This window comes from Mastomys coucha, unplaced genomic scaffold (genome assembly GCF_008632895.1).
Source record: "Mastomys coucha isolate ucsf_1 unplaced genomic scaffold, UCSF_Mcou_1 pScaffold4, whole genome shotgun sequence".
NCBI classification, from domain to species: Eukaryota; Metazoa; Chordata; class Mammalia; order Rodentia; family Muridae; genus Mastomys; species Mastomys coucha.
The window spans coordinates 46,514,108-46,540,317 of record NW_022196910.1 but is presented as its reverse complement, the minus strand read 5'-3'; the positions used below and the strand labels follow the sequence as shown (position 1 = coordinate 46,540,317).

Genomic DNA, 26,210 nt, shown 5'->3' with positions numbered 1-26,210 from the left:
TCTATGCATGGCATGACAGGGACAAAGCTGGCAGCAGCAGAGAGGAACATTTCACTGGCTGATTTGGAAATGGGAGACCCCACAAATGATGACAAGAACCTGAGATGCATACAGTAAACCTGACTTGAGAGGTACATTATTGACATCAAAAGTACATGCCAGATGTGAAGCTATCTTTTTCTAAAACATCGTAAGATTGCTTCCCAGAGAAGAGAGAGGAGTTTGCAAACTCTTTCCTTTGTTTCTCAATAAAACGACAAATGAAGCAACCTGAGCCTTCTTCATGTGACCCCACATATGTACACTGCCCAAGAAAGCCAAGAGCTCTTGACCAGTCCCTCTGGGAGGGGCAGAAGGAACCCAGTGTATTCCCACTCAAACAGCTGAGCTATGACAGTAGGTGGTCCAAGCTCAGCATGCCCCTTGGTCTGCAACTAGACTTTGGAGAGTGATTCTCATCAGGCCTCATCATGGTGAGCCTGGTGCTGGTGATTCCTGATGTCTCAGTAGTTTTTTTTCTGAGCTTTGACTTGACTCTCATATGACAAGTTCATGTTAATTATAATAATTTTTACCTTGGACTTTAAGTAATTTACATTCTCTATGATCACTTCTGATAGAACCAAAACAGAATTTCTGACCCACACTGAACATTTGAAAATGTTACAGAAATTTTTTATGACATTATGCTGTCTAAAAAAAAAACTTCGATTCAATTTTCAAACACATGTAAAAACAATTTCTAAGTTCTAAGTTCTAAGTTTAAGAGCACTATCCTTATACATCAAAAAAACATGACTCAGTTACACAAAATAAATTTACACATAAGTACGGAACATAATTAAAGCTTATTTAGAATCGCAGTAGTGGGATCCTTCGCTGTAGGAAATAATGCTCCAGTAGAAATTTAAATTCCCTCATCTTCCTTTAAAAGAGGAAGGAGGGAACAACCATTATCTTAAATAGCCATTTTTGCAATTTTAATTATATTACTGCTCTCTTCACGGCATGTAAAATAAGAAGTCTGAAGAATTACTAAGCTATTAATTGTGCATTTGCCTAATCAAACTGGCATTGTGCTAGACTTTTTGATCTGTTGAATGTAAGTTTTTTATCTGCTCAATACACAATCACCATTTATTACAGGAGTTTTAATGAAAGCAAATCTTAAAAGCCTTAAACATATCACTAACACCAAAGGCATTTTAGGAATACAATAAAAACCCCAACTCCTGGTACTTTAAATTAGAGCTACTAAACTTGCTGCATTGCTTGGACATAAGTTTTTCCTCCTTTTTCTATCTAGAGAATATTGTAGACATTTGATAAGTAATGGAAATTATATTTTATGTTTATTTTTCTAACCTAAAAAGTGACACTTTTATGATTAAAAAAAATTGGGAAACATAGCAAAAATATTTTGTAACTATGTATCAAGTGCTCATATGTCCTGTCTCTGGCTGCACACCATTTGCTCACCTATTCTATACTTCTAATTCTCTCAACACATGCTACTCTGTTGTCTGCTCGTGCTTCATTGAACACTTTAAAGCATTTGTTATGCTCACACATACAAGTCTGAGAACACTGATAATATTTTTCTGTGTGTGGTATGTATGCATGCTTGGGGTGTGTGTGGTCATATGTATGCATGTGTGTATGTAGTTGTACGTGTTTACAGGTGTCTGTGGATCAACATCAAGTGTCTTCCTCAATTGCTCTCCACTGTATGATTTGAGACAGTGTGTCTCACCAGTGTTAGAATGGAGCGTGGCTAGGCGCTGGAGAACCACCTGTCTCTGCTCCCTCCTACAGACACATGTCACCATGCTCAGATTTTTACCAGTTTCTAGGGATCCAAACTCAGGTCCCCAGCAAGTACTTTACTCATTAGCCATTTCCTTTGCCACAGTTTGATAATATTTTAAGTGTTGGTTATTCCACTATATAATACATACATGAATAGTCATGTACATGTGTATGCTCGGGCTAAGCACTACCCACTTGCCTCACACAGCATGCTATACTTGAAAGACCACATGTGGCTTATGTATGTACTTTTCAATTTCACTCCATGTGGTCAAATACCCTCCATGACACTTTCCATACAAAGGAAGACTGTGCTGCCCGATGGGATGGAGCCAGACAAGAATGTGCTCAGATCTTGATGATTCAGCCTGATTCAGCTTCCTGGAGTCCAGTGCTCATTGTTGAAACAAGGGCAACAATATCAATTGCAGATGAAGTCTTGTTTAAACTAAATGAGATAATATAAGCTATTAATAAACCAATGATGGCAGAGGCTTTAAAAGCATTTGCCAAGTTAATAAGGTAAAGAGTTCCTGTGCTTATTATTTTTATTTGTTTGTGTGTGTGTGTGTGTGTGTGTGTGTGTGTGTGTGTGTGCCTATGTGACATACCCCATGCCCTGGGTTCATAGCTTTGCTTCACTGGTAAAATTATTTTCCTTATTGCTTTTAATTCATTCATTCATTCATTCATTCATCTATCTATTCATTCATTCATCTATGGGCCCTGTGATTTATTAGGTGCCACTATTGTGCTTGTTTTATACAGGATAGTGAATTTTTGTCTGTTATACTCTTTCTAGTTCACTACTTGCCTTTTAATTCTGTTTATGGCACATTTCTACATGTAAGACTATTAAATTTTCATGTAACTTATGACATTTCTCTCACATACATGCCTGTTTAAAATTCATTCACAACCTCCTCCTTTGCCCTTAGGGCTTCCTTTACTATTTGGAGTGGAAAGAGAATAAATCCCCTTTACATACATTTTAGTCCTAAGATGGAAAAAATAATTGGCTTCATGTAGTACCAACTCTATAAAATGATCATCGTACCGTATAATAGGTTTCTCAAGGTCAGATGTGGCTAATTTATTTTGTTTCTGGCAAGTCCCACAACAGAGGACATACAGTTGGCCCTCAATAAATGCTGAATTGGCTCAATCAGAGAAAAAGGTGCTTGGGCAGGGCCCCAGATTTCAGAGTAGAGAATTAAGGCTTTGACTGGATTGACAACACAGACACAGGAGTCATCAAGAAGGTTCAGAATCAAACACTCTGCAGCACTGAAGCTCTTGTGAGTGAAGAGGATCAACACCTGCTCTTAATATTTCCTTTCAAGCCGCATATCTCCAAGCATCTTCTGAGCTGTGTCCTGCAACAAGACGCCTCAGCTGCAAAGGAGGTCTGTGACCAAATAAACTTGCCATCTGCTGAACATGGCTTTATCTTTCCCCAAAAACCTACTTACCAAAGCTCTGTGGCACCAGTTTTCATTGGCAATTGTGATAGTTTGTATATGCTCAGCCCAGGGAGTGACACTACTAAGAGGTGTGGCCTTGTTGGAGTTTATTGTCACTGTGGGTATGGCCTTGTCAGAGTAGGTGCGTCACTGTAGGCGTGGGCTTTAAGACCATCATCCTAACTGCCTGGAAGCCAGTATTCTGCTAGCAGCCTTCAGATGAAGATGTAGAACTCTCAGCTCCCCCTGCACCATGCCTACCTGGATGCAGCCATGTTTCTGCCTTGATGATATGGACTGAACCTCTGAACCTGTAAGCCAGCACCAGTTAAATCTTGTCCTTATAAGAGTTGCCTTGGTCATGGTTTCTGTTCACAGCAGTAAAATCCTAAGACAGCAATAGAGTGCAAGCTAGGGTCACAGCTTGGCTGGGGTGCCCAGACACATAGTGAGGAACTAGAAAATATATTGGTTGTAGGAATAAAAAAATAATAAATAAATAAGTACATAAACAAACAAACAGATAATCAGCATTCTGGATTCCAGGGAAAATACTGACTAGACAAGGTTTGTATCAGAGGCAGAAAAGAAATTGCACGTCTGGAGGAGACACAGAGAAGGTAGGAAATATTCACAAATGTGGAAAGGGCTTGGACTAAGCGCTTGTGTGGGCAAAAAGTAAAGGATGCTGTAAAATGGCGTCCAGAAACAGGAAGTGGAGAGGTGGACAGAGCCTGCTGGCTGAAGAAATTGACTTGGCACCAATGGCAACCACCAAAAGCCTAGCTGGACCACAGCACCTGAGATCCTATGGATGCTGATCGCCTGCTTCCTAGAAGGCTTGCTTATTCAATAACTAGTTTCTTACCAGGGGCTTAGCCAAAGCATGCTGCAGAAGGATTTTTTTTTTCAGTTCCACTGAAGGTCTACCTGCTGGAGGAAAAGAGCTGAGTGTGAAGGCTTAACGTGCACCATAATTCCAATGATCTCAGCAGTGGAACTGCTGAAGACTGGCTGCAAGCTCCTGAATCCTGCTGTGACTGTGACTGAGTGCCTACCTTGCAAGGTGGTCTGCTGTGATCTCAGGAGCAAATCCAGAGCTCTGAAACACGCATCCCTATGTCTTTGTGCTCAGAGACTTGGCTCAACCGAGCTAGCCATGGATCATGGTGAAGTCCGAAAGACAAACTTTACTATCAGTGCTTCAGGGAGCAATGAAGTTGCTAATGATTATAAATAACAAATGCTGTTGGCAGCACAGGAACTCTGAACAGCTGAAAGGAATCTCCAAGACGTCAGTCACAGGAGCCTTGCTAGACTTCCCGCTTTCTTGCTTATTTTTGCCTTATTTTGCTTTTATCTGGAACCATTAGTTGGAATACTGAAGCAAAATCCAAATCTTTGCACCTTTGCATGTTCTCTAATGCTTCGGAAAGATAACAGTTCACTTGGCACCTTCGTTGTCTTGGTTTAGCATAAATCGAAAGCCTCCTGTGGTAAGAGACATACTCACAGGAAGGTAAGACCTGAAAAACTGGGAGTGGACAGCTTGGTCAGACCCAGCCACAGATCAGCAGCAAAACAAACTGAGGCCATGAGGCTCTAAAAACAGTCCTTTTGACCAGGTGGTGGTGCACACCTTGAATCCCAGCACCGTGGAGGCAAAAGCAGGTACATTACTGTGAATTTTCTGTCTACAGAGCAAGTTCCAGGACAGCCAGGGCTACACAGAGAAACCCTGTTTCAAAAGAAGAAGAAGAAGAAGAAGAAGAAGAAGAAGAAGAAGAAGAAGAAGAAGAAGAAGAAGAAGAAGAAGAAGAAGAAGAAGAAGAAGAAGAAGAAGAAAGAAAGGCAGAAAGAGAAAAAGAAAAAAGAAAATCTTTTATTTAATGCATAGTAATATATGCATTATTCTATAGTGTTAAGAGCCCTAAAGTTTCACACAAAGTAGTGTATCTAGCTTTCTGAGTGAAATGCATAATTATTTTCCAATTGTTCTTATGAAATGATTCCTGCATTGCCAAACGTCTACTTTAGCAAGAGAAGTTGGGGAACATCTCACTTATTCCTGATGAGAAGTTAGGGTTTGCAAACACTCAGGAAACGTCCGTGGCATTGTGCCATCAGCAATACCTGGGCCACTGGTCAGGAACTGTGTACTCTTACATTTGTACTTGCAAATCTGATCCCACTTTTCCACAGCTACCTCCCTTTGAGGACCAACCGCTGCCAGGTATTTTTACAGTAAAGACAGAGATGTATACTTTCCAGCAGTCCACTTATGAAAGAAGAATTTGAAAGATCAAAGAGTTGCCAAAGGGCACGGAGTCAGTTAATGTGAGCATTAGTATTCAAACTAAGTCCACCATTAAAGCCAGACTGTCTGTCCCAAACTAAAACCAAATTTTCAAGATTATTTTCCCATAATGGAAAATAAAAATCTGCTCAGGGAATATTTTATTACCTAGTGCATGCTCCCCAAACCTAACTGACTGTTGCATGAGGACAAATCTGTGAGAGGCTTGCGATTCGCTCTCCGAGACAGCCTTGGTCAGTATCTGCAGAGAGGGATGTGGGGAGTTAGATTAATAAGTCAACAGCTCTAGAAAGAATGCCTGAAACCCACTGGGCTTGGGATCAGCAAAATATCCAGTGGCGTCAAATCTATTGCTATTCATATAGTCCAGTGCTGGAGGCTGAAAGAAAAAGCAAGCAGATCTCATGGAACTGAGAAAGAAAGAGCGCAGGAAAGCCAGAGCAACTGGGATGGAGGACTTTAGGCAGCAAAGGAACACTAACATTATCCAAAAAAAAGATGATGGGTTGCGTGTGCTGGGAGCCTGGGAAGCTGTATTAGAGATACGCTCGGATGGGAAAAAAACACTATCCCATTAAGCCAACCACCTTAGTATAAGTAGGAGTGATGATTACACTCAAATTTCACATTATCCTCTATGTAATCAACTGTACCTAAAGAGAAAAATGGTGTGGTTAGGGATGTATAAACATATGACGTACAGCCTTAAAACAAAGGGACAATGTAGACCATATATATGTATGTATGTATATATATATATATATATATACATACATATATACACACACACATATGTATTATATACATATTACATATCTATAATTTTACAGATATCCTAATAGGTTTCTCTGTAACAATGCTTTAAGCAAAGAAATTGATTAAATACTTATTTCTTGTGTTTGATATTAAAAAAAAAAACCAAATGGCACAATAAATTATTCAATTAAAGGCCATTCCTATTTCATCCCAGAGTAAACAGAGCGTGTTGAATTGGCTTAGGGAAAAAAAAAGTACCAAGCACAGTAATCTTCATTTTCCTGGCATGTTATTATACACTGGTAAAAGCAATCTTGGGGCCAGGAAAGGCTCTAGATAGACAAGGCCTGCATTGTTTCTCTAAGGTCCAAGGATGAAACACAAACAGTACAGTTGAAGAAATATGCAAACTACTTAGCTTTGTTTATAAAACCACCTTGCTTTTGGCATCGTTTTTAATCTTACATGTAATATAAACAAGATTATTTTCTCCTAAATCAATTAGATAACATGACTTATTGATAATGTTCTAGATAGACCTTTGCCTTTACATAGTTTTGTCTCTGCGCAGGGGAAGAGAATGACGTCTGTTTCTTTTTGCCACTGTATTTGCATGATGCAAACACTCTTATCCCATTTTCTGTTCACCCATAAAGGTGAAGCATCCACACCTCGCCCTGCACTGTGGTGGGCAGCTCAGACATAAATCAGGAGATTGTAACACAATTGCTGACAAAATAATCCCACCTCAGAGTAAATGTCAAGAGAAAGCTTTTCTCTGTTAAGCATTCCTCTGGCATTTCCCTGCCTTGTAGCATAAAGCGGACCCTTAGCGGAAGTATATTTTAGCCGGAAGCATTACCCGCGTTCATCACCAAGAAGCATTTCTCAAGGACCAGTGTTCTGACACCCAATGGCGGATAAGAAGCTCCCTGCTCATCTGCCCTTCTCACCTGGGTGACAGGGATGTTGGTGGAAGGTTTATTTAGCTCCCCAATTCTCCCCATATGTAAGGAGGTTATAGTTCCATTCTACTGCTGTGGTAAAATATGTCCACAGAAAGCAACTTATGGAAGAAAGGGTTTATTTGGCTTTCAATTCCAGGCCACAGTCCACTCCTGAGAAGGCGGCAAAGCACAAGCTCATGCCCACAGACCAGGGCATAGAGGAGCGAGAGGCTCCTTGCTGCCTGCCTGCCCTCCTGCCTGCTTACATCTCTAGCTTTCTCCACTTACACAGTTCACCACCATGAAGGGATGTCACCCATATTCAGCCTTGGTCTTTACAATAATTAATGATCAAGACACTCTCCCCACAGGCACGCCCCCAAGCAAACTTGATCTAGCTAAGTCCTCATCAAGATCCTCTTCCTGGGTGATTTAACGTTCTGTCAAATTGGCATTCAAAATTAACTAGCACAGAGAAGAAGAATGACAGAGTACCAAAACCGTTCCTGGTTCATCTTCCACTGGAATCAAGAGGCTGAGAGTCCAAATACAAGCCTTGAAAGTAATGGACTCTCACCTGTGAGCATAGTACCCAAGCACCTACAGATCATTCATTCCTCTTCCTATACTGACACCACTGACCCTCTGTCTCTGACAGACATGGAAGTTGCTTCCCCCTCTTTTCTTCCTGTGTATGTTTTAACATCTGACCTCTCCAAACATTCCCATAAATGTCACTGTCTCAATCAGATCTTCTTCTCTTTCCTTGTTCAAATTAAGATCTTCAATGCTGCTGCTTCTCTCTGGGACTTTAATGTGTTTCACTCATTGGACAGATAGATGTTTGCTGAGCACTCACTACGGACTTACTAAGGACTATTCGATATGATGATTCTACAGTAACACAACGTGTTAAAAAAAAATCCCTGCCCTCAGCTTCCATTAGCATTAAACATGAGCATGTGGAACACATGGATGCACAGATAATATCTCAGAGGGTATCACATGGTCCTGTGGACACACATTATAGTTGCAGAGAGAAGAAGCGGGTTCTCAGGGGGCAGAGTCAATGAATTTGAGGTTCTACAGGATCGGAGGATTATATGAGTCAGGGTAAGGAAGACTCCTGTTGACTGAAGATTAGGACAGTTAAAAACAAGATCAAAGCACGTAGTTTCAGCCAATGACAAATTCTAGAACATCGCTTTCCAAACTCTAGTTTGAAGACTTTAATGTACTAAGGACCCCCTGCAAATTTTTGGTTATGTCAATTGTAGATACTGGACATAATGAAATTAAAATAAACCATTTGAGACGCAAGCATCTGCATGGACAACTCTTTTTGCTGCTAGAATGAGTGTCCCCACCTGCCAAATATTCTGTGAAAACCCACGGGATGTACTCATGCCACAGCACACATCCAAAGGCAAACAGTGTCTTGATACTGTTATGCAAAAGGCCTTGACCTCATGCCTTTTAAAAAAGCATCCAGGAGACATTCAGAGACTACTGGACCACCACTGAGAACTAATGGATGGGGATCCAGCCATAGATGTGGCCTTCTGGAAGTGTCTACATCATGAGGGCTCTGCCTTCATTACTAGGTGAGTCCTCCTAGAAAGGGGCTTGGAGAGAGCACCCCAGTACCCTCTGCCTTCCCACCCTCCATCACGTGTGAGCACAGCAATGAGCTGGTGCCTTAGAAGCAGGAAGCAGCCCTCGCCAAATATGTTCAGACTTTGATCTTAAACTTCCCAGCCTGGAAAACCATAAAGGATACATTTCCACCATCTACATGTTGCTCAGTGTAAGCACCATTTAAATTTTATTTTCATGAACTGACTGCTAGAAATAAAATCCCCAAATAGGCGCTCTCCAGTATCGGCTCTGATATCCCTGCTAAGTCTAACCGAAGTCTAACCAAAAACAGAACTGCCTTTACTGAGCCATTTCCCAGTGCTCAGATTCCTTAGACCATGGATGAAGAGAGGTCTCTATGAAAGTGGCTGGTTGCTAGGCCGTGCTGTCCAGAGCCTCAGTATGAAGACCAAGCCCTGAAGGGACTCCAGGACAACCAGGATTCTAACCCTCACAAGGCTCACCGACTCCCCCGCTTAGTGCCTGGGCTCAGAAGACCATACATCAAGAACTTCCACCTAGAGAACATGCATAAACATGAAAGGAGAAAGCAAATGGAGGTCACGTTTTTAAAACAAGATATCTTCTGTTCAAAAATCAGTTGCTTCCAGACACTGAAAGATAAAATGTATGGAAACATAATAAAAGCCCCTGAATAAGCTTGTCTGTTCACTGCAGAAGTGGGTAGCCTTGCTCACTCAAAGTCCATGCACATGCTTAATCGTCTAGCGTGGCTTTACTCGGGGATGTGGTCTCTAAGAAAGTAATTAAGGCTAATTGGAGTTTTGAGTGGGATGCTGATCTAATAGGATCAATGTCTTCCTCCTTAGAAGACACACAAGAGAGTGTGTCTTAAATCAGAGTCAGCCTCCTCCCTCCTTCCCTCCCTTCCCCCTCTCTTCTTCCCACCTCCATTTATAATAAAACTTTTAGCATCTAGATCTATAAAGAAATTAATTTCTCCTGCTTAATTTACCCAGTCTACCAGTCATGGTGTTTCCTTAGAGCATCCTGATCAGACTAATATACTGGCCATATCCTTGGTTTCCAGTGTGATTATTAGGGTAGGGGTTTGAGTCCATGGGGTCCCTGAATGTAGAGTTTAATGTACTCAATAACTTCACAAGTCTGTAGGTGGGTGGTAACGAAGTTACAGGATTGTGGCAAGGCTCTCCTCTGTATATGCACATACCAGCTCACTGATACAGCCAGGTAAGGTTCTCTGTTGGTAGCAGCCACCCCATGGATGTCTGATTCTAGCCTGGCCAATTTTCATTCTCATAACTCAAATTACAGAGAGAAAAAAGTGAAACAGTAACAAAGAAGCTAAATTTATATTGCTTTGTCCAAGAGTTTCATTTGATGAAAATGGGCTCCATACTAGAAAATTATACATTTAAAAGGAAACATTTAAACTCTTCTGAGAAACTCAATTTTGAATGCCACTCTTTTGAGTTGATAATCCCAAAGCTTCTGAAGGAGGCAAGGTAGAAACTCCTGTGACTAGCTCATTTTGGCTTCTCGGGGAGTTCCAAGCATTCTGCTCCATCTCTCCTGGTAGGATTTGTGAACATCAGTAAGAAGAGATATAAACACTAGACATCACAAGATAGCAAGAAGGGGAAGTATTCACAGGTTTCATACAGAATAAACAGTGGGTATCTACCACATTATTATTATAAAATGTTTCCCTACAGGTCTTAATTCTGCCTTTTTGCTATTTTTTTAAGTGTAACAAATGGGTAAAAACATCATTCATTGTCTTTTGTTTACATAATGAATTGTACCCAAAAAGAGACATAAATTCTAATAACTTATTCTGTCAAAATATGTACAAGACTTTCATATGGCCTGCTAGATCCTATATTCAACGGCTACAAAAATCAGACAACAACCCTTTGCTAGTAAAAGGGGGTGGAGGAGAAAGAGGAGTGTGGTTAATTCTGTAAATCCATACAAGAAATCTCGAATATCTGGTGATTTCTTCTATGAATCTTTGCTTGAAATTTAAGGTAAGCTTTTTAAAAATGCATCAATATCAAACCAAATATGGTGGCTTACATCTGTAAGACCAGCACTTGGAAGGCTGAGGCAGGAGGATTACTATAAGTTCCTGGAGAGTGTAGACTACAGAGTGAGATTCTTATCTCAGAACAAACTATCAGTATCTATTAGGAAACACATAGTGCTAATTCTAAGGAGAAACGTTTCATTTCCTACATGCCTATGTCTGCTGAAGGGATATATATGGCAGATTACTGGCTGATCAGTTGAGTGGGCTATGCACAATGTCAGCCAGAAGAAGGTATTGAGGGGGAACTGTTTGTCCACTTCAAGCTACGTCATCTCTGGGCTGTTGGGCCATTTGTCTCTATTTCCTCTGGATCTTCAGAGACATGACCTCTTTACATAGAAACAGAAATTTCTTTCCCTTTTCACCGTTCATTCACCCTCTAGGTCCCTGTTTCTGCCAGTTTAAATTTTCAAGTCACTTAAACAACTCCAGACCTAGGGTAGGAACAAAATTAAAAAGAGCAGGTAGATCAGATGTTATACATCCTGAAAGCTTCAAACTTCCATGACGAGTATGAAAGGAGAGAAAGACTAACTCCTGCGTAGAGTTGAGCACATTAGAGAAAGCAGTAGCCAAAGATACTACCACCTAACATGCAAGTCCCCTATTTGAGAGCAGGTGATATTCAACATGGTCACAGGCCAATAGAGTGGCAGCATTTACAGAAAGAGAGCCCTGGCTCCCAAGAGGGTGGAAAAGGCTGATGGACAGATATGGAGAAAGGTCACAGGCTAACAGATCTCAGGAGCAGATACAGTGATAAGGCCCAGGAAGAGCAAATCAGCTGCCAGGGTGACATTCAAAGGAACAAGAAGAACAGGCTCATTCCAGTAGATACCAGGGCATGATGCCCAGGTCCCACGCATGCCAAATCCAGATCAGCGGACACAGTGAGGGTTACACAGTGAAGAGGTGAAATGCCCTTCACCCAGCATCATAGGACACTAGACGGTCTCCTTCACATCACTATTGTCTTGGGACAGGAGAGAAGGGAAGCATTGAGAGTCAGGGATACTGCAGAACAGTTTGGGAAACAGGACTGAAGTGGTCTTGACTGGCAAGATAAGGCTTCATTTTCAGTAGGAACGGGCTTACAGAAGGAGGTAAAAGCATTTATCGAAACTGTTTCATTTTCGACCTTTCAAGTGATGTGTCCGTTTTAGGCAGTCCCTCCCAAGGCTACTGAGCTCAGACTCATCCTCCTGTACACACACTAGAACCTAGTACTATTTTAAGTGTGGTATGTGGAGCGGTGTATGTGTTACTTATCCTGCTTAAATAGGTAAGTAAAAAGACTGAAGAAAGTTCTGCTGCCATTTGACATGATCACATGCTCATCTATGATTGGTAGACTCATTTAATGCTCATCTGTGATTGGTAGAATTGTCTCATGCTCATCTGTGATAGGTAGACTCATCTCAACCAATGGGATAGAGACAAGGGCGGGCCCAGTACACAATGCATGAGTTGGCCAACTACAGTTCAACCTGTGACTAACTAAAAATAGTCCTTTACCACAAACAGTCAAAGAAGGACGAATGTAGATCAAAAAAGGACAATTGGAGAGGGCAACCTAAATATGACACCAATTTCGACACTAAAATTAGGTTCTATATTTTTAGGATCACCACAGAGGACATTCCATGTAAATGGTGTGTTTCCGACCAGTATAATCAGGTGGTATTCTTAAGTTCAGATAGAAGAAATTAAAAGTAGCAGCATTGCTTTCTGCAATAACAAGGACTTTATTTGCATTGCAGAGGGAATTTAGTTTCAGCAAAATAAATGTAATGAATGTTGTTCGTTTCTATGTGACTGATTTTTGAATAGTAGTATTTGTATTTCACCTGCTTGGCCTTGTGGTTACAGTGCCATAAGCACTTGGAGTTTGTGCCTAGTTTTATATTACTATGTATTTAAGTAACATCATAGAAATTAAGGGAAAAGCCGTAAAGATTGGCAAAAAACTTTCTACTCACTTATAAAGATCACAAACATGATTTCAGTTTGTTTCATGGTAATGGAGTTTTGAATACTGGGTTAAGGTCAGGGGATTAACTGGAGAAAGTCAGAAAATCAACAGTAAGAAGCAGAGCTCTCTCTGCATTTGAACTGGGCCCCACCTCCATTCGTACCCCCACTCCAAGTCCACAGCCAAAGATGCTATGAGGGAGGAGAGCTGAATTCCATACGTGATGTATCCTAGATGCACACAAGACTATTTTGTTATATGTGTACTGTTCCCTGACACTGTGTCAAAGATTATAAAGCCCAAGTTGGAAATCTTAAGGCTCATTTGGACTTCACCTTGGAAAACTAAGAGTTAATATTTTAATGAAGTTTTTTTTGCTATATTTTATAAGAGAAAAAGTAACTCAAATAAAAGTCCAGTCTTGAGATGCCCTACTAATAGGCAAATATCCTTCAAGAGTCTCAAGTCTTTGCCAGCTTCCCACTGTGTAATACAACCATGTAACAATAACAGCTTTCACCTCTGCACATCACCCCCGCTGTAAACATGCCAAGAAGGATCCTTACTCTACAGATGAGAAAAATCAAAAGTACTAGGGGCTGTCTACCTGGTCCAAAAGACAAGAAAATGCTGAAAATTACCCAGTCCAGTTAGCCAACTCTGAGTCCAGAGTAAGACATAGATTAAAAGTATCCACAGAACATTCATTTAGTTTCAGAATGCTACGATAATGAAACTACCTAATCTAATTCTACCAAGAAGGGAGGTACTTTTATAAAATAAACACTATCATCTTTCTCTTTCAGTAGCCAAAGGTCATCTAAAATTTCAAATTATTTTTAAGAGACACACATAGAGGACAGTAGTTATTTCTCATTTATGATCAGACAGCATGTGAATTTTATGTAACTAAAAGAGTAAAAATGTTAATCCATAGTAAACTATACCCAGACTGGTGAACAGCCACTCCAGTGGTTCTTTATTGTGATATTCACATACCAGACTTATTAAATCTACCCAGATTGGGTGCTCTGAAGAAACAGAGTTCAAGGCCAGCCTGTCTATATAGGTAGGGCAGCTAGAGCTATATAGTGAGACCTTGTTTCAAAGAGAAAGAGAAGAGAGAAAGTGAGAGGAATACAGAGAGAGAGAGGAGAGAGAAATAATCAAATCAAGGCAGTAAGTAGGCTGTTCACTCCCCTGACTCCTCCAAGTCCCTACCTGTCTGTCCCAGGTTCCCTCCACGCTACCCAGGTAACCTTTCTAAGAGATGAATAGAATCCAATCTCATCCTTGGACAAACCCACATCCCCTGCTGGACAGCTTGAACTTCATCCTGGCAATAGGAAGTCCTGCATCTTCCCTTCTCCAGTCTCATGTTCCCCTTCTCCACTGTGGTGGAGGCAAGTCTTCCTCCTACTCTATATCCCATACACACATGGCCACTGTCTACCCGTCAGTCCCTTGAGAAATCACTAGCAGCCCGTGGGCTATTCTGTTCAATGGTGCCCAGAAACACACCATTACTCACATCTCCTCCCCATCTTCCTGAAGCCTCTTCCTCCTTTCAAGTTGTCCAACCCTTCTTTATGTCACCACCACTGGCTTTGCTTCTCAGAGCATCTTCTTCCCTTGACCCAGCACAAACACTCTCACTCTTCTACGGCACTAGTCTGCATGTGAGCAAAGAGGCAGTAGCTGCAGGCTGTGGATCATACCCAGGATGTTACAATGTACGCAACCATTTCCCTCCAGCCAAGAGACAAGAATGGCCTTCCCATCCACACACCCATCAGAGCCCCTGGTGTCCCACAAGCAAAAGGATGAACTGTGGCCTTGGCTTGTTTTTCTTCACTGAGTTTTTGCGTCTTTGTAGAAGTATCAGATTACACTACATCAAAGATCCTGGCTTCAGAAAGCTCCCGCTTCACTGTAAGCTCTCAGGAAGCACTGGGCTTGGTCCCTTCCACCAGCTGGGGACCTTTGTAAACAAACAAACAAACAAGCCTCTTATCATCTCATCACCTAGATAACCTTAATCCTTAAGGTGCTATGTTTACAGGTCTTCTACTTCAAGACATCATAGAAGTCATGAGAGTTTTTGCATTAGGTGAACCCTGATGTAGCAAAAGAGCACCCAGAACACTTTGGTCCAGTTGATGTTTGTTTGTGTCATTTCACTGTTGCATAAGAGAGACGTTGTTTGTCAGAGAGGACAGTTTGCACTCCATGCTATTTCTCTTCAAATTTCTTGCTCTCTACCACTGTGCCAAGGACTCTAACATCCAGGATACAAGTTATGCCTTCTCCATAGTCCTCCATTGGTGCCTGCAAGTTAAACACTGTAGAGATGAAGGATGGTGGGACATTAAATCTGATGCATTTTAATTGCTAGATATATTAAGACAACATTAACTTTCCCATAAAGTTGACAGCATCTAACCCACTCGGGGCCTCTTTGAGGAGGAAACCTGTATCAATAGGTTTCTCATATTCACCCTTAAGAAGTGCGCATTTTTAGAAAGTCAAAGGTACGAGACTGAAGCCTAGAATCAGCTTTGCCTTTCAGAGCCGAGCCAGCTAGATGGGTGACCCTCTATTACTGTTGCTTTTGCATTTGGTACTACTAACTACTCTTGCAACTTAATGGAAAGCAAATAATTCTTAAACTGTCTGCCACTGTAGAGCACTTAGCACAACAATATTAAATCCCATGGTATTCAGTTCTCAATTTCCTTCACTGATATAAATTGATAGTCCTTTTTTTCTGTATAAGAAGCCCAATCAGGTTGCAGTGGAAGAAAGCATTACTGGAGGAGGAGGAGGTCCCTTTGTTTGGCCACTGGTAGCCAGGCTGGGAGTTCAGATATATGGTTTTAATTACATAATATGTTTGGCAACAAAGCAACAGTTCAATGCCCACTACAATGCAGTCATTTGCTAGCTCACAGCAGAAAAACAATACCTTGTTCTCCTTAATTCTTGCCTTCCTGTCTAATACCCTCGGACAACAAGGAAAGTGATAACAATGTTGAAACCTTGGTGGAAAAAGCTATTTACCTAAATGAATTACTTTAAGCTTGTCTAATAATTTTACTGAGAAGCATATTGAGCCAAGTATGGTGGTACCCATCTGTAAGGCCTAGCACTTGGGGACTAAAGAAGGATAGAGTATTCCAGTGAAGTCTGGACCACATGGAGAAACTATGTATCAAATTTTAAATAAATAGGGACTGTGAGGTATCTCAGTAGGTAAGAAGGCCTGCTCCGGAGACTGACCATCTGAGTTGGAGCCTTGATGCTCACAGGCTACCAAGTACTGGCTCCCACAAGTTGCCCTCTGATCATTATACGCATGCTGTGGCATGACATACACACACAAAATACATAAAGACAACAAGAGTGAATAAATGCATTCATGTCACCATCTTTACTACTCAAGTTAGTATGTCTATCTTCCAAAGTCAGTGTACAGAAAGAACAAAATGTACCTGACAAGTACTTTCCCATATAAGTAACTTAAAAAACTGTCTCATGAACTGATGATGAAAGATTTGCCAGCAGCATTTGCTGAGAGAATAATGCAAGATGTTATTGCGCTAACAAAATACTACAAAGTTTCTCTAAGGAATTGTAACTTCTTTTTTTTTTCAATTATCTCTTTTTTAGAAATTAGTACCCAGGGTATTGACTTTGTAACTAAAAGCATATGTGTTGATTATGGGCCACAAGTTCCTCATCTGATAGCAATGCCTACCTTACAAGTATAGTGGAACCCCATAATTGCACAAAGCCGCACATATGTGACATCCAACAGTGTCCAACACCCAGCCAACTCTAGATTTGTTCGCCTTCTTCCCTTCTCCCACACAAAGCTCCCCAGTCAAAATTCAAATGTCAGGCTGGCATTTTATTACACAGGATGTGACATGATGTCACCAGGTCTCCATGTGATGTGAAATAAAACAGACCAAGGGTACACAGTAAAGGCATACTTTTTAACTCTCCCCCAACCCTCATCCCTTCTCATTAATGCTTTATCAAAGCTAACTACAAATAAAGGCGTCTACAGCTCTCATTTGCCAAACTACACATAGAAACCCTAGACAGGAAGTTCTGCAGCAGAAGTGGTAAGTTTGCATATAGACCTCCAAAACTTAACAAGAAAAAAATTAAAGGCAAAGGTGTGGAGGAATATAAAAATACCTTCCTCCCTGGTGAGCATACACACCAATATAACATACAGTTGAAATATCATTTCAAGTAAATAATATCCATATACTCTATTAAAGCCTAAATTTCAAATTTAAAGAAGATGCCAGTTAGTGTTATTGCATTGCCCCAAAACAGACTAGGAGGGGCTATGTCTATAATAGAAAGATGGCCTTCTTCCTAAGCAGCACGCTTGATTTTGAATGCTCACTACACGTTGTTAAACTGTAATGAACATTCACTAAGCAAAGCCTCACGAGTCAGTAGGAAAGCCACAAGGCAAAAGACAGGCACTGTTAATTCCAGAGGCACCTATGCTATGGTGGGTCTTCTCAGTAACTGCATTCCGATTACAGCGGCTAGGAAGCAGACGTAAACAACCAATAAACTGCTTAATTTCATTTGATTGGGAGGGATATTAAAGAGAACATCATTCCCTTTCCTATTCTTCTAAAAAACATTCGCCCAGAAGCGTGTCTGGTGGCTTCTCAGTGGATTGGGTTTAGCAGCTCAAGCAGAAACGTGGAGGAAGAGGACAGGACAGAGAAGTGTGTTCTGAATTGTAATGGTGTGTCACCTCACATGGGTGAGTCTCAACATTTCATCTTGGCAGTATGAACACTGACTGCCACAACCCATAGGTTGCCGTTGCTCTGCTCAATCCTGCATACAATAGCAATAGCTCATTCCATATTATCTGGACAGAGGCCTCCAAGACAAACCCAAGTTATGAATGGCATGTAGGTTTGATGGGAAACTACATAGAATAGCCAAAACACCTTTTGTGACAGTACCAAGAAGGTACAGCCCCCGAATCGTCCCCGTGAGCTAATGCACTATCATTCCTCATTTGCTTCTCTACCTTATCTTTGAGACAGGGTCTCCCACTGAACCCAGAGATCCCCAACTCAGCTGGATCAGCTGCCTAGCAAGATCCAGTAATCATGTGGTCTCCACTCCCCCGCAGGAACATTGTAGGCAAGCAGCAGTGCACCTAACTTGTTCGGAACTCAGGTCCTCATGCTTGCAAAGATGCTGACTAAGCATCTCCCCAGCTCCTTCCATCCATCCTCAAACCAAAATTTGCATTTTAAAGGAATAATGCTGAGTTAGAGACTTGTGTGTATATATATCTCTATATATACATATATAGAGAGAGAGATCTTGAGGAAGCTAGAACTTTATATTAATTTGGGTTATAATCAACAAAGATACTTTAAAAATAAAATTCACATAAAAAAGTTATTCTAGTCTACATAACGAGTTTCAGAATGGTAAATGGAAGCTGGGGTTGGAAGAGGTGTGGAAAGCACAGCCCACATTAGGATTTAATGCTACAAATTGGCCTTCTGGTTGGTTGTATTCTCAAACAATATTAAAAATATATGTATTCCATGTTGATTTTTTTGACTGGCCTGATAGTTTATATTTCAAAAGTAATCATGGAACAATCTATACAATGTTACTTCAAATGCAAAGAGAAAACATCAAGTACTCAATACTTTATCATAAAATCCTGCAAAGAGCATAATCCAAGCAGTGTGCTCTGACAAACATACTAAAAGTCATGTAAGCATCTCAATACACTCACATCCACACAGACACGATATTAAAGAACAAAATCATCTGCACCTTCTCAAGAAGGCGGGGCCTCAAAAAATACTGCCAATATAAATATATATACACTTATATACACACTTGTTGTTTAGAAAAACATATAAGCAAGGAATAAGAAACATTTAAAAATAAATAAATAAAAGCAACCAAGTGCTATACATTCCCCATTTCCTCCTGTTGGAGGAGCTAAGGAAGTCCAATTTTTCTGACTCAGATTTTGTGTACTGGAGGAATTCCAGTCTTATCTCAACCAAGCAGATTAGGTGATCATCTTCCAAAGTAACCATATTTCTAAAAGACATACAAGTACATTTTGTTACAATCAAAAAAAAAAAAAAATCTACCCACTTCAGCATTCTGATTAAACCTAGGGGCAAGACAGTGGTTTTTTTTTTCTTCCCATCAAACTGCCGCACTTAACATCAGGTGCGTTGCAGCAGTTAGCTGATAGGACAGACCTGGGTGCTTAACAGAACGCTTTCTTTCAGTGCTTCAACCTGGTGATGAATTATTGGCACGTTTTAAGATACGGTATGAGAAGGTGGACACAGCAGCATTTCTAAAGCAGAGGTACCTCTGGAAGTGGGGGAGGGGCGGTAAATCCATGGTCACATGCCAGAAGTGTACTGGAAATAAATGCAAAACTCTAACAAGGAAGTGGTTCTAAAAGGGACAAATTCCCTGAGTCATTAAACAGGCTATCAACCAAAGACACGCTGTGCCACCTAGAGAAAAACTGGAAACTGTACATTGGTTTCTTTGCTGTAAGCATTATTTCCAAAGCCTGAAACTTTTAGCATGACCAGGAACATCAGCCACAGTCCATACCAACTCCCCCACGCTGCAGAATCAAATTCTCTTGGCGGGAGGTGTGGAGGGGGAGAGAATGGCGCTGTCCCTTCACATCAGATTGGCTTCCTGCTTCGCTCACCGCCCAGCCGTGGAGCACAGTTCAACCTCCAGCACCAACTGTTAGTCATGAAGACCCCGCATCCTGAAAGCTATTCAGTTCTCAAGCAGGTTCCTTGAACAAGCCAAGGCAGGCTGGAGTAGAAGCAGCAGGATATAAACCCTGGTGGCCCTTGACAGCCAGGAATCCCTCAGGATGCTGCGCACCCCACAGCCCCATGGGGCCTTGGTAGGAAATCTTGGTGTACTCGGTACATCATAACCAGGTTACGACCAACCACTGCACAACCCAAACACCATAAGATGACAACAGAACCAAGCGTTTAGAGTGCAGAAGGCCTTCAACTTTCCTCTCCGCAAGTCACTTCAAACCAACGTGCCCAGCACACTTGGCAGGCTGAAGCACAAAGGGGCTGCAAAGCCACCTGGCACGGAGAGCCGCCTCTTACGAAGAAAATAGACAGTAATTATGAAAAGTCCGCAGTCCTGCGGTATTAACTAGAAAGCCGGGACTGCGCTGGGCATAACTCATCTTCTAGGCAGTCACTACCAGCTGTGGGGGACAGTCCTCTCTGTCTCCCCTCCCCCCTTCCAGAGACCCAAGGCAGCGCCCCCTTCCCGCCCCCACACTCTTCCCCCTTCTCCTCCTCCTTTACGAATCTCCTGCAACTTTGGGTTTGGCAGCACCACCATAGCCCAGCTAGAGGCGGGGACGTCGCAAAGGCGGCCGCGGCAGGAGGAAGAAAGTTTGAAAAGTCACTTAAAGCATTGCAAGATTCTCCCCCACCCCCAGCCCCCGGAGCGCCCACCGCACAGACTGGAGCCGGGGCTCCACGTGCGAGCCGGCCCAGGAGAAGCTGGAGTTCCCTCTAGGTCCTCGGCTGGAAAAACAAAATCTTTCCCCGGGCGAAAACTTGCTTGCCACGGCACTGTTCCCTTGCCCCCTCAGCTTCCCCACTCCAGACCCCCAAAGCCCCTCTCGGATTTCGCAAGGTGCCACTTGGCCTGGAGCGCGGCCCCCGGAGGGCACGGCGCCCCTCCCTTGCGGGCCCGAGGACAGATCTCGGGGAGCTGGGGGACAGGGAGGCACCGAGGGCGCCCGGCCCGGCCCCCAGGCTCGACCGCCAGGCTCACCTCTCTCCTGCTCCTCCGCTTGCAAGCAGATGGGGATGTTCTTCTTCCAGCCCGGCATGGTGTCTGCTCCCTGAGCTGGCTCCGGGGCTCGCTCGTTCGCTCGCTGCTCGCCGGCTCCTGGGCTCGCCGCGCCTCCTGGCTCACGCCCTCCGGCCGGTAGCAACACGCCCGAGGCTGCTCAGCGGGGCTGGGGCGCCGAGACGACTCCCCGACACATGGAGGCGACGCCGCGCGCCCCGCTGCTTGCCTCCAAGTCTCCGGAGCTCCCCGGGGGTAGCGGTGGCGGTGGCGGTGGCGGTCGGGCCGCGCGGTAACCGGCCAGAGCAGGGGAGGGGCTGGGGAAGGGGGGCTCTGCAACCGCGGTGGCGCGGTGTGGCCAAGAGGCCGGGGACCGGAGCAGGCCGGTGTAGGACCGCCGAGCCCCCGGAGGTGGGCGCCGGCGGGAGCTCAGGGCTGGCGCCGCCTCGCTCCGCTCCTCCTCCTCTTCCACCTCCTTCTCCTCCTCCTCCTCCTCCTCCTCGTCCTCGCCTCCTTCTTCTCCTTCCTCGTCCCTCCGCCGCCAGCAGGTGGGACTCGAAGCCGCCGCGGCCGCACAAAGCTCCTTGGGGCGGGCGGGACCGAGCTGCGGGCTCCCGGGGCGCCTGTCGCCCGAGCCTCTCCCCCGAGACGCGCGCGAGGCTGGGCGGGCACGGAGGGGCGCGCGCGCTCACACCCTCCGCGCCCGGATCGCCGGCCTGCCAGGCGCGCCTGGCCCGCCAGGTACGGAGCCTGGCACCCCGCCGCCGCTGCGGAGCCCTCGCCCGCCCCTCCCCGGCCTCTCGCCCCGAGCCCGACCGGCCGCTCAGGCGGCTTCGGCGATGACCTCGATGAAGCAGGGGGCAGTGTCCTTCCCTCTAGTCCCTCCTTCTCGCCGCTCCCCCCTCCCCAGCCCTGCCTGTCGCCCCCTCCCCCAAGTTGAGACTCGCAGCTCCGGATTCGCTAACTTAGCCCTCAACATAGGGGCAGTGGCAACTTTCGGGATGGTCTGCGCTGGTCCCAGGGGTGGGGACGGTGGAAGCGGCGAGTCCCTTTTGTTTTAAAGGATGCAAGCAGACCTCAGCTGAGTGAATATTTAATAGCTGTCTTCAAGTGTAGGAAGAAATTTTATGATCAGGTTTTATGATTAGTTTCTTCCTCTTGTCATAGGCTCACAGAAAAAAAAAAAATTAGTGGAAAATGAATAAAGGTGGGGAGGGGGAGGGGGGACAGAAGCCTTTGTAGCAGAGCCCGGAAGATTCTGCCCAGGCATGTGGGCTCTTCCTTGAGCTTTCAGTTCTACTGGGAGAAGGACATTTGGCAGCTGTCTGTCTTGCATGGAGATGCCATCCATTTCCTCAAGCCTGGGCCTCTGGCTGGAAAATAACCATGCCTTCCCCTCCTATCTGATAGGTTCTGAAGAATTTGGAGCCCCAGAGGCTGTACCTACTGGAGTGTGGTTTGGGGATTTCCGTCTCTGCGGTTTATTTTGGCCTCTGAAGGAACTGTGGCTCCTCTCCCTCAATGGGGACATCAGCTCTTGCCAGCCTTCCCTCTCACACTGCCAGAGCAATAATCGCACAACACCTAAAGATAAGGGCTCTTCTCCTGCCGTCTCATAAACAGTCTGATCAAGCAGGGATGTTGGCACCTGCAGTCACCCCTTGTGTGAGTGCTTGGTTGTCATTGCAGAACTGCCCAGCTGCCAAAAACCAGTGGCTGTCTCTCCTAAGGAAAGAAAGGAAAGGATTTAGGAGCAGAGCTACACAGCACCGGGGAGCTGAAGAGCTAAGTCGAAACAGAGTCACAATGTCCCAGGGGTTCTTCTTAGAAATCCCATCTGAGCAGGATAGTAGTGGCTTGGTGGTACATGCCTTTACTTCCAGCACTTGGGAGGCAGAGACAAGTGTATCTCTGAGTTCGGGGCCAGCCTGGTCTACAAAGCGAGTTCCAGGACAGCCAGGATTACACAGAAAAACTATTGCGATCCCCGCTCCCCAAACTCATCTGAGCATGCTCCTTTCAGACTCTTTGTAAAGTCTAAAAAAAACAGGTGGCATAACTTTGGTCTTGCCAGTTTGTTTCAAGAATGTGACTTGATTTTCCAGAAAGATTAAAGGCCATCCAGCTATAGCCAGGCTGGCTACAAGTACAGGTATACACTCGGTTTCCAGCAACACAAAACTGCTGGAGCATTTGATGTAATATTTAAGATGTGGATGATTATTCTAATAGGTGTTATTCTGCAGGACCTGACCAATAAACCTCTAATATGAACTGACCCTTACTCACAAGGTTTTATTGCAACCAATGGCATGATTGCCCCACCAAAGTGACAGCCTAGCAATGACAGAGTTCTAACTCATACCTACTGATTGTATTTTAACTCTGACAAAATCCCTACCATGCGGATTGGATAAAAAAGCTAGGGATACAAGAATTTTCTATTTTAGAGGTAGTTCAAATTTAGCACATCTTAGATATTAGGGTCAGATATTATCTTGTGAATTATATGGCTGCAAATAACAAACTCCCCCCACCTCGTGTTATTTATCTCAAATATTTGTCCACAGATATCGAACATCTTGCATCATCACTGCATATATGGCCATAGTCAACTAAGTCCCGAGCCGTGTCAGGGATAATGCAGCTTTTGTCTTTGTATCTCTAGCTACAAGGGAAAGAAGCTCAATGATGTTCAGTGATGGTAGCATTTGCCCTCACTGGGGCTACCCCTGGCATTTCTTGTAGGAAAATATTCTCTTCATGAATCCTTCTCATTGTATAATTCAGACCACTTGACAGAAAAATATTAGAAAAATAATACTACATAATTTAAATTGAGTCTGATGTATTCAGTTTCATTTCCATTGTCTGATGTAGCCTTATATTCAAAACAATGTATCTAAAAGTCTATTCAAAGAAATTGTAACATTATCTTGAGCTTTATTTAGAGAAAACTAGATCTCAAACACCTAAGCACATTCTTTTGAATTCTTTAGTAAACTGGAAAATCAATGTCCTTTAAAGAATGGGCAACAACAATTGTCCAACGGTGGGGGCATGAATTTGAAAAAGAGTGGGTGTCTTAGGGTTTCCATTGCTGTGAAGAGACACCATGACCAAGACAACTCTTATGAAGGACAGCAATTAATTGGGGCTGGCTTACTGGTTCTGAGGTTCAGTTCATTATCAAAATGACAGGAAGACAAACAGGAGAAGAGTACTGTCTTTCAGGCAGCTAGGAAGAGGGTCTCAAAAACCACCCCACAGTGGCATACTTCCTCCAAGAAGGCCACACCTCCTAATAGTACCACTCTATGAGCCAGGCATATTCAGACCACCATAGTGGGGAAGGGGGGATATATAAGAGTTTGGAAGGGGAAGGGAAGGGAGAAAAGCTGTAGTTAAATAAAATAAATAAATAAATAAATAAATAAATAAATAAATAAATAAGGAAGTACCTATCCCTGCAATCATGGTTTCTAGACAAGATCTCAAATCTGTGGAATTACCTTGAACATAAATTCTTCCAAGAATCTAGAGCAGCTGGAATGGTGTTACAACCTTAGTTTACAGAATTAAAAATTGACATTGATTTACCTTAACCAAGTTAGGTTAAGGTTAAGACCATGGGACATACTCCTAAAGGTGGCCTTGCTTGATCTCAATTTTATAGTTTTCTAAATAAAAAGAAATGCAGGCATATTCTCTTAATTCTAATGCCCTCTTCACCTGGTAAGAAAGAAAATTTCTAGGCCAGTGGTGATGGTTCACACTTTTAGTCCCAGCACTGGGGAGGCAGAGGCAGGTGGATCTCTGAGTTTGAGGCCAGCCTGGTCTATAGAGTGAGTTCCAGGCTGGCCAGGGCTACCTAATGAGATCATGTCTTGAAACCCCCCCCCCCAAAAAAAATTGATAGATTGATTCTATAAACTAAAAACACTAATTGTATTGTTTGGTCATAATTTTCCAGTCATTAGTCATTTAAAGACCTGAGAACTTGTGTGTCCCTTTCATGTCTCATTTCTGACATTGGCCCCTCCAGTCTCTTGCTCACAAGGCATTCACTTTAATGATGGTAGGCATCTGGGGTATTTTGTTTCAGGGGTTGGAGGAATCCTGCAGGAGAGGTAAAAGCCCAGCTCTTATTTTGTATTTGTTCCAAGGCCCGGAAACATCCACTCCATATTTTTGTTAAAACTATGCACTTGACTCTTCACGCAGAAACCTACAGCATATTAAACGAGCCTGAAAGCCTCTGCTGTGCTACAGAAATCCAGTGCCTGCTTCCTACCACATGCAGTGACTCCAAAACTCTTTTAATACCCCGTCTATACACCTACTGGGTACGTGCATCCTTTTAGATGTTGCTAACTCACTTTTACCTGCAAAGTCCTCTTTGAACATTTGAAATGAAAGAAGCTTCTTGGGAAGTTTGTCTGCGTGTGGGAAAATGAGTTAGACAGCAGAAAACAAACAGGAGGAGCCTGTGTTGATTTTTATTTAAAATCTTGAGTTGGGAGACTGTGACAGGAGAAAGAACTTCCAAAAACAAAAAGAATGTTCACTTTTTAAAAGTCGCAATGTGCTATAAAATGACAGAAGAGAGCCTAGGGTTCCAGTCCAAAGTTGGTTCATTTTATGCCAGCATGACTGGGCCACCAGGCAGCCAGCAAAACATTAATGGAGCCCGATCTGCATTCCCACGATCGGCATATACGTGTTCTCGCCCCCTCAAATCCTCATTAGCATTCATGGTTTGTTTTGTTTTCTTGATGGTGACCATTCTGACCAGGGTGAAATGGAATCTCTGTGTACTTCCCATTTGCATTTCCCTGATCCCTAAAGATGTTGAGTTCCTTTACTGGTTATTTATACTTCGCTTCAGAACTGTGTGTGCAGTATATGTGCCCCTTTAGTATGCATTAGTCCTTCCAGTATGGAACTGGGCAGGAAGCTTTATCTAAACACAAATAGAACTAACTTATGACCCAACTGTACCACTCCTAGGTCTAGGTGGGAAAGAATCAACCCAGCACACTGTAAGAGCCAAGATGCAGAAGAGTGGCTTTAAAAAACTAATAGATACTGTCTTAGTTGGGGTTTTATTGCTGTGAAGAGACACTGTGACAAAAAAGCAAGTTGGAGAGAAAGGATTTATTTGGCTTACACTTCCACATCATAGTTCATTATTGGAGGAAATCAGGAGCTCAAGCGGGGTAGGAACCTGGAGGCAGGAGCTGCCGCAGAGGCCAAGGAGGGGCGCTGCTTACTGGCTTGCCTCTCATGGGTTGCTCAGCCAGCTTTCTTTCTTTTTTTTTTTTTTTTTTTTTTTTTTTTTTTT

At 43.2% G+C, this 26,210-nt stretch overlaps 1 protein-coding gene across 4 annotated transcripts in view; it reads right to left on the bottom strand.

Moving 5' to 3' along the window:
• Positions 1 to 21,540, bottom strand: part of Grip1 (glutamate receptor interacting protein 1) — a 648,195-nt gene extending 626,655 nt beyond the window's left edge. For 2 of the 4 annotated variants that reach the window (XM_031349335.1, XM_031349336.1), the window contains exon 1: positions 20,849 to 21,540. In XM_031349335.1, coding sequence (XP_031205195.1) covers positions 20,849 to 20,906 — 58 coding nt within the window. In that variant the 5' untranslated portion in view covers positions 20,907 to 21,540. The remainder of the gene's footprint in view (positions 1 to 20,848) is intronic. The other 2 variants (XM_031349338.1, XM_031349343.1) reach the window with 2 other exon arrangements.
• Positions 21,541 to 26,210: the final 4,670 nt, after the last annotated feature.